The sequence below is a fragment of the Nycticebus coucang genome, chromosome 10 (genome assembly GCF_027406575.1).
Source record: "Nycticebus coucang isolate mNycCou1 chromosome 10, mNycCou1.pri, whole genome shotgun sequence".
NCBI classification, from domain to species: domain Eukaryota; kingdom Metazoa; phylum Chordata; class Mammalia; order Primates; family Lorisidae; genus Nycticebus; species Nycticebus coucang.
The window spans coordinates 125022559-125030677 of record NC_069789.1 but is presented as its reverse complement, the minus strand read 5'-3'; the positions used below and the strand labels follow the sequence as shown (position 1 = coordinate 125030677).

Here is an 8119-nt window from a genome sequence, read left to right as displayed (position 1 = left end):
GGACTGGGCCCAGGCTGGGGGGAGGTGAGGACAGGATGTGAGTCCTGAGGGCGCCGGGTCAGCAGGGCCTGTTCTCATGCTCTCTGGCTGAGGAGGAGTGATTCTCCATCTGGCAGGACCAGCTGTGGTGCTGGGACATGAAGACACAGCAGGAGGAGGGAGGTTGTGGCTGGGGGGAGCTTGGGGGAGGCCCACAGTAACTAGGGAGAAGAAGAACAGCCACGCGATATCATTGTTATAGAAACATTAAATACAACTTATTAACAAGCTGGGTGGCGTTGGGGGCAGAATGGAAGGGCTGCAGAAGTGGGAGGTCAGGGGCGCGCAGGCCGGGCTCGGTCCTGGAGGGGGCTCAGGCTGCTGTCGTGGGAGGGGCTGGGCTGGCAGAGGCCGGGCTGCTTGTGGAGGCCGCGCAGCTTCACCAGCAGCTCCTGGGTGAAGTCCTGAACGTGGGGTGGGGGTGCTGAGGACACAGGAGCAGTGGGAGCACCCCCTGTCCCGGTCCAGCTCAGTCCCTCTGCCCTGGGCCCCCCATGCTCTCTGAGCAGGGGGGTAGTTAGAGGTTAAAGAGAAGAAAGTGAGGGAGAGAGAGACAGAGATGAGGAAAAAGGGAGCCAAGAGGAGAAAGAGACAAAGGGAGAGAAAGATGTGGGGAAGTGACAGGGAAACGAGGAGAGAGGAAGAGAGAAAGGGAGAGGGACAGAGACCCAGAAGCAGAGCCTGAGACCTAGCCACAGAGGAAGAGAGAAACAGAGACTAGAGACAGAACAGAGGGAGGGTCACACAGGGGCAGAGAAGGACACAGAGAAGCAGAGAGACCAAGAGAGTCCCCAGAGATAGAGGCCTGATGTGGTTCCAGGGTAGACAGACACACAGTGACGTTTGTCCCTCAGGCTGCCCAAAGCTGGTTAGAGAAACATGAATATTTTTCCCTTTTAAAGCAGGGAAGGAAGTGGGAGGGTTCGGCTGGTCAGCTTTAGGGCCTGGAAGGATGGGGAGGCCCTTCTGGAGCAGGGAAGGGAGCTCTGGGGTGCTGGAGGCAGAATGGGGGGACAGACTGGCATCCTGGCCCAAGGAAGGAGCACAGAAGAGAGGCAGCAATAGGAGCAGATGGGGGAGCTTCCCAGGGGGTGGGAGATAATGGAGCCCCAGCAGCAGATGAGGAGAAAGAGGAAAGAGACACCGAGGAAGATGACAAAGGACATCCCTGGAGACCAGAAAGAGCTGTGAGTGAGATAGGGCTCTCCAGAGTTCCCTCTGCCTGTCCCAGGCATGGCCAGCTTCATCCTCCCCCATCAGGGTACAGAAGGCCAGAACCGGGTCTGTATTTGGAGAGGGAAAACTCACCTCAGTGGGGCTTGTGCATGACTTCAGGAGTCCCTAAACACCCCCCCAAAAAAGTAAGTGATTAATACCTACTCCCCTCCAGCCCCTTCCCTCTCCCCAAAAGCCCCAAGGCAGCAAGATAAATGGAAGTCAGACTCCAGGGTGGACTGCCTACCTGGCTTCAAGGGAGGAACACAGTCTGAGGGTCTTAGCTATTGAGAGCAGGGTTAAGTCACTAGATTCAGAGAGGAGGAGAAGGTCACACAGCATAAGCCATAAGAGCAAGGACACAGCAGCCAGACTGCTTGGTTTGGCTCCCAGATCTGCTCCTTCAAAACTGAGTGACCCTGGGCAAGTAATTAAACCTCTCTAGGCCGCATTTTCCTCATCTGGAAAATGGAGATAAATAAGAGCACCTACTTTACAGAGTTTTATGAAGATTAAATGAATTAATAAGTGAAAAGCAATTGAACCAGTGCCTGGTGTATAATAAGTGCTCAAAAACCCTGTTAACTATCACTGTTATTTTTAGGTGTGAAGTGAAGGATTAGAGGGTGGCTTTCCCCCACCTACCTGGATTTTCCGGCTTCTCTCATCTTCACTCTCTAATTCCAATAATTCATCGATATTGACCTCATCAGGCATGTCTGCCTCCTAAGGCGAGGAAGGGAGGGGAGGTTAGGGTCCCCTTCTCTCCCTCCCTTGCCTTTGTCCAGGGCTCCAGAGGGGCCCCACTGGTCCCAGAGCCCAGCTGGCGGGTTCTGGAGCAGCAGAGTGGCAGTCAGGGACAGCACCACCAAGCCCAGAACATCTGGGTGTTGGGGGAGGGGTGACAGATGGATTGAAGGAGGCCTGGGGCCCTGTACCAGCCTGATGCTGGGCCCCTGGGTCCTGGGAGTCTTGGAGCTGGCACAGGTCTTCCCCCTTGGCCACGGTTCCCACAGAGGAAAACAGGCCTGGTGGAGTCTTGGAATGTTTGATTCTGGGATTCAGGAGAGGGGCTGGCTTCTGCCCTTTCAAGGAAAAGTCTTAGCACTAGGTGCGGGGGAGGAGAGCCTGGCAGGCTGAAGCCTGCTGGGGCGGCCCCTTTCCCCAGGGGATAGGAAAGGAGAGAAAAGTTGGGCCCAGCCCCAGGGCCAAAATGTAGCCTGATGAGTCCATGGGGGCAATCACCCAGGCCCCCCAGGGTGGGTGGGTGGGATAAGTCATGTGTCCAACTTTGAGCTGCCAAGAAGGGGATAGCTAGTGTGTCCTTTAGGGACAGTGGCCCAAATGCAGGCTGGCTTAGTACCCTTGCCACGGACAGGACCCAGCTGTTGGAGCAAGAGATCCTGTGGTTACAGATTCTTTTCTCCCTGACCCAAAGTCCTGCTGTCAGCTTCAGGACTGGGTGGTTGGGGGGTTCATGAGTGGTCACGCCCATGTGAATTTCTGCTCACGGGCCAGAGCCTGATGCCAAGGGTCCAGGGCAGGCTGAAGGTGCAGAGGTATGTGGCATTTATGACCCTACAGGTGTGAGGTCTGTGGCTCTGGTTTGGGTATGTCTGTTGGGTTGTCATGTGACCAGGGCTAGCTATAGTGCCCACCATCTGGAGATGACCTCATAGAACACCACCTTCCACTAGCAAGTGGATTTGTTCACCTTTATGAAAGAGCCCACATGTGTGCCTATCCCTATGTAGAAGGGGTATGACTTTTAGCATTGTCACAGTGGGTCTCCTGTGTTTGGGTGTGTCTGTGCATTGCCATGACCCTCAGGTACCTGTGACAGTGTTTAGCAGTACGTACGTGTGTGTCATAGAACGTGTCACTTCAACTAGAGAGCTCAAGGGAAGGAGCACCTGTGTTTGCCTGTAGCCTACACAGCAAGAGATATAGCTGCTGTTTATGCTCTTGTGGCCCATGGGCAGCTGTAGCTCCCGTCATTGCCTGTCCGTGTGTGCCTACAGCTTGCGCAGTTTTACGTCTGGGAGTCTGTACATTCTCTGTTGTTTCACGTCTCTGAGTGGCTGTAGCACCAGTCATTATTTTTGTAGGTGGCCGTAGCTTTTTCTTTAGGAGATAAGGGATGGTTGTAACTTAAGTCATTTTGTATCCAAGGGTAGCTATGGCAGCTGGTATTGTCTATATGTCACACAGCTTGTACCGGCTGTGTATCTGTGACCAGCTGTAACTTGAGTCACTTCCTGATCGAGTGTATTTGTAGTGTTGTGTGTCTGGACGTGGCTGTGTCTCTAAGTGAGTCCTTGTGAGTTTGTGTATGGCTGCTGCCTCTGTCACAGCTTCCCTCACTGTGCACAGACGTGTAGGCTGTTGCTTCCTCTGCATGCTCTGTATGGCCCCCATCACCATGACTGTGTTTGTCCCCAAAACACTCGGCCCTCTACTCTTTCTACAGACGTGGTGCTTCTGGCTCCCCAGTTTTCCTCTTCACCCCCATATGTTAAACCCTTCCCAGGTTTTGGCCACATCTCTGGGGACCCGTGTGTGTGTGTTTGTATCTTTGTCCACAAGCTAAGTGCCATCGGGTGCAGATAGCCAGCCACTGGAGCGTGTGTTCTCTTGTGCACACCCAGCTGCAAGTGCAGCAGCAAGCGTGCACGGAGACCCCGAAAGCATATGGCCCTGACGCCCAGGCTCTGTCTGGCCGAGCCACCCCACGCCCCCGCACTCCCTCCCGCCTCACCCTGCCGCGGTACAGCTCCTCCAAGCGCCCGTCGATCCACTTCTCCACGTCCAGCCGCCGCTGCAGCTCCCGCCGGTCATACTTGACGGTGACACGCGCGTGTCGTTTCTGCAGCCCCCCGGGACTGCCCCCCGGCCCACGGGCCCGCGATGGAGACTGTAATTTGCTCAGTACCCGCTTCCCCAGCCGCTGAGCTGCCATCCCGGTGCTGGCCCGCCCCGGCTCCGCGCTGTGAGCCTTCGCCGGGCGCCCAGGGAGCTTCTTACGGGCTGGGGCGGGGCCGGCCGGGGGCGGGCACTCAGCCTTGCCGGCACCGGTCCCGCCCCTCCCTTCCCGGGCCTCAGTTTCCCCAACTGCAGCGTGAGGGCGGGCAGGCCGGGGCGCTGGCTTGAAGCTAGCAGACCTGTCCCATTCAGGTATGGGAAGGGTCTGAGAGACCCCTGGATCCCAGGGAAGGGCAGGGTTTCGAGGACAGACACTAGAGGGGACTGGGTCTGTCTGTGCCCTCTGGTGGCCGCGGGAGACGGTGCAGGAGCCCCCGAGCTGCCTTTGCTGCAAGGGAAGGTCAAAACCACAGTACTTGAACTTTCTTTGATTAGTTCATTCATTCTCTTATTCACCCATCCATCCTCTGTTCATTTATTTACTGATTCTATTCAACAAATAGGCCAAGCATGGTGGCTCACGCCTGTGTTCCTAGCACTCTGGGAGGTCAAGGAGGGAAGGATCTCTTGAAGCCAGGAGTTCAGAACCAGTCTGAGTAAGAGCAAGACTTTGTATGTACTAAAAGTAGAAAAAATCGCTGGGCACAGTCATCTTTTTTTTGTCGTTGTTTTTGCCTGTAGTCCTAGCTATTCGGGAGGCCGAGGTAGCAGGATCACTTGAGCCCATGAGTTTGAGATTGCAGTGAGCTGTGATGACACTGCACTCTAGCCTGGGCTGCAAAGTGAGACTCTGACTCAAAAAACAAAACAAGGGCAGTGCCTTTGGCTCAGTAGGTAGGGCACTGCCCCATATACTGAGGGTGGCAGGTTCAAACCCCGCCCCCGACAAATTGCAACAAAAAATAGCCAGGTGTTCTGGCAGGCGTCTGTGGGCCCAGCTACTTGGAAGGCTGAGGCAAGAGAATTGCTTAACCCCAGGATTTGGAGGTTGCTGTGAGCTGAGGTGCTACAGCACTCTACCAAGGGCAATAAAGTGAGACTTTGTCTCAAAAAAACAAAACAAAACAAAAATACAGATATTTGTCTGCTCTGTACCAGACACTGCTCTAGGTACTAGGGATAGAATAGTGAACAAAACAGACAGGCCCGCTCCTCAGGGAGTTGACACTTGTGTCAGAAACAGATAAAAAATGTAAGTAAAATATTACACAGTTTATTATAGTATGATAAATTCTTTGGAGAAATATAAAGCAGAAAAGGAGAAATAGAGGGTTAGGGTACAATTTTAGCAAGAGTTCCTTACTTCAAAACAATCTTCCCACTTCTAATTATAAGAAGCAAGAATACTTTAAAACTTCATACTCCTCTCCTGCTTAAAACTGTGCATAATTAGGCAGTGACTTCATAGATACGACACCAAAAGCACAAGCAACAAATGAAAAACTTGGCAAATGAGACACCATCAAAATTTTCAACTTTTGTGTTTTGAAGGACATCATGAAAACAGTGAGAGGACAACTAACAGAATGGGAGGAAAAAATTGCAAATCACACATCTCGAAAGGTCCAGACGTCTAAAATAAATAACTTCCTATGAAATAATAGCAAAAGACATTTGTCTTTAACCCAATTAAAAATGGACAACAGATCTGAAGAGACATTTCTTCAAAATCAATATACAGACTTGGCGCCTGTAGTACAGTGGTTACAGTGCCACAGACACCGAGGCTGGCAGGTTTGCTGGCAGGTTCAAACCTGGCCTGGGCCAGCTGAACAACAATGACAACTGCAACAAAAAAATAGCTGGGGCTTGGCGCCTATGGCTCAAGTGGCTAAGGCGCCAGCCACATACACCTGAGCTGGCGGGTTTGAATCCAGCACAGGGCCCGCCAAACAACAATGACGGCTGCAACCAAAAAATAGCCAGGCATTGGGGTGGGCCCCTGTAGTCCCAGCTACTTGGGAGGCTGAGGCAAGAGAATCGCTTAAGCCCAGGAGTTGGAGGTTGCTGTAAGCTATGATGCCATAGCACTCTACCTAGGATGACAGCTTATGAGGCTCTGTCTCAAAAAAAAAAAAAAAAATAGCTGGGCGTTGTGGTGGGCACCTGTAGTCCCAGTTACTTGGGAGGCTGAGGCAAGAGAATCACTTAAGCCCATTAGTTTGAGGTTGCTGTAAGCTGCGATGCCATGGCACTCTACCAAGGGTGACATAAGACTGTCTCAAAAAACAAAAACAATATACAGGCCGGATGCAGTGACTCATTCCTGTAATCTGAGCACTCTGGGAGACTGAGGTGGGTGGATTGCCTGAGCTCACAGGTTCAAGACCAGCCTGAGCCAGAGTGAGACCCCCATCTCTGAAAAATAACCAGGCATTGTGGTGGGCACTTGTAGTCCCAGCTACTCGGAAGGCTGAGACAAGAGAATTGCTTGAACCCAAGAGTTTGGGGTTCCTGTGAATTATGACGCCATGGCGCTCTACCGAGGGTGACAAAGTGGGGCTCTGAATAGAAAAAAAGAAAAATTAATGGGTGTCATGATGGGCAACTATTGTCCAAGCTACTCAGAAGGCTGAGGCAAGAGGATCACTTGAGCCCAGGAGTTTGAGGTTGCTGTGAACTATAGTGCCAGGATACTCTATCCAAGGCAACTGAGTGAGACTCTTTATCACAAAAAAAAAAAAAAAAAAAAAAATTAGCAGAAACTTGGCTTAAAACAGCACAGATTTATTATCCTTTAGCTTCTGATCCAGTTCAGTAGTGACTTACCTGGCCCCTCAGCTCCAGAATGTCATCAGGCTGCAATCCAAGGCTGCAGTCTCATCAGAGGATTGGGGAAAGATTTGCTTCCAACTGCTTACAGTCCTGGGGGTAAGGTTTTCTTTTTCTTTTCTCTTTCTTTTTTTTTTGAGACAGAGTCTCCAGCTGTCACCTTGGATAGAGCCCTGTGGCATCATAGCTCACAGCAACCTCCAACTCTTGGGCTCAAGCAATCCTCTTGCCTCAGTTTTTTCTATTGTTAGTAGAGATGGGGATCTTGATTTTGCTCAGGCTGGTCTTGAACTCGTGAGCTCAAGCAATGCTCCCTCTTCGGCCTCCCAGAGTACTAGGATTACAGGCACGAGTCACAGCACGAGCCAGGGTAAGGTTTTAGTTTTCTTGCTGGTTTTCAGCCAAGGTTGATCTCAGCTCCTAGAGGCCACCTACAGTTTCTTGCCATGTGGCTCTTTCCGTAAGTCCTCCTACAAGGACTTACTTCCTTAAAACTAGCAACTGAGACTCTCTTTCTTCAAATTGTGAAAAGGAGTCATATAAGGTAAGGTGATTGTACAAGTGACATCCCACCTCTTTTGCTACATTGTGTTAGTTAAAGCCAGTCCCAGGGCTCAGCACCTGTTGCTCAGTGGTTAGGGCACCGGCCACATACACCAGGGCTGGCAAGTTCAAACCTAGCCCAGGCTTGCTAAACAACAATGACAACTACAACCAAAAAATAGCCAGGTACTGTGGCGGGCACCTGTAGTCCCAGCTACTTGGGAGGCTGAGGCAAGAGAACTGCTTGAGCCCAAGAGTTTGAGGTTGCTGTGAGCTGTGACGCCATGGCACTCTACCGAGGGCGATATAATGAAACTCTGTCTCAAAAAAAAAGTCACTCCCAGGTCCTGCTCACATGAAAGGAAAGGGGTTGGGCGGCGCCTGTGGCTCAGTCAGTAAGGTGCCAGCCCCATATACCGAGGGTGGCGGGTTCAAACCCGGCCCCGGCTGAACTGCAACCAAAAAATAGCTGGGCGTTGTGGCCGGCGCCTGTAGTCCCAGCTACTTGGGAGGCTGAGGCAAGAGAATCGCTTAAGCCCAGGAGTTGGAGGTTGCTGTGAGCTGTGTGAGGCCACGGCACTCTACCGAGGGCCATAAAGTGAGACTCTGTCTCTACAAAAAAAAAAAA

At 52.0% G+C, this 8119-nt stretch overlaps 1 protein-coding gene across 1 annotated transcript; it reads right to left on the bottom strand.

Moving 5' to 3' along the window:
- Positions 1–229: 229 nt before the first annotated feature.
- On the bottom strand, positions 230–4350 carry PPP1R14A (protein phosphatase 1 regulatory inhibitor subunit 14A). Its single transcript, XM_053604676.1, has 4 exons — positions 4013–4350; positions 1900–1980; positions 1348–1380; positions 230–443 (listed from the first exon to the last, which is right to left on the bottom strand). The coding sequence occupies exons 1-4, from the start codon at positions 4211–4213 to the stop codon at positions 315–317; spliced, it is 444 nt and encodes a 147-aa protein (XP_053460651.1). The 5' UTR covers positions 4214–4350; the 3' UTR covers positions 230–314.
- Between the last annotated feature and the right edge of the window lie 3769 nt (positions 4351–8119).

Coding starts and splice junctions, on each gene's coding strand:
- PPP1R14A (XM_053604676.1), bottom strand. CDS start 4,213: ATGGCAGCTCAGCGGCTGGGGAAGCGGGTACTGAGCAAATTACAGTCT. Junction 1,981..4,012: donor AGGAGCTGTACCGCGGCAGG/GTGAGGCGGGAG, acceptor TCCTCGCCTTAG/GAGGCAGACATGCCTGATGA. Junction 444..1,347: donor CATGCACAAGCCCCACTGAG/GTGAGTTTTCCC, acceptor CCCCACGTTCAG/GACTTCACCCAGGAGCTGCT.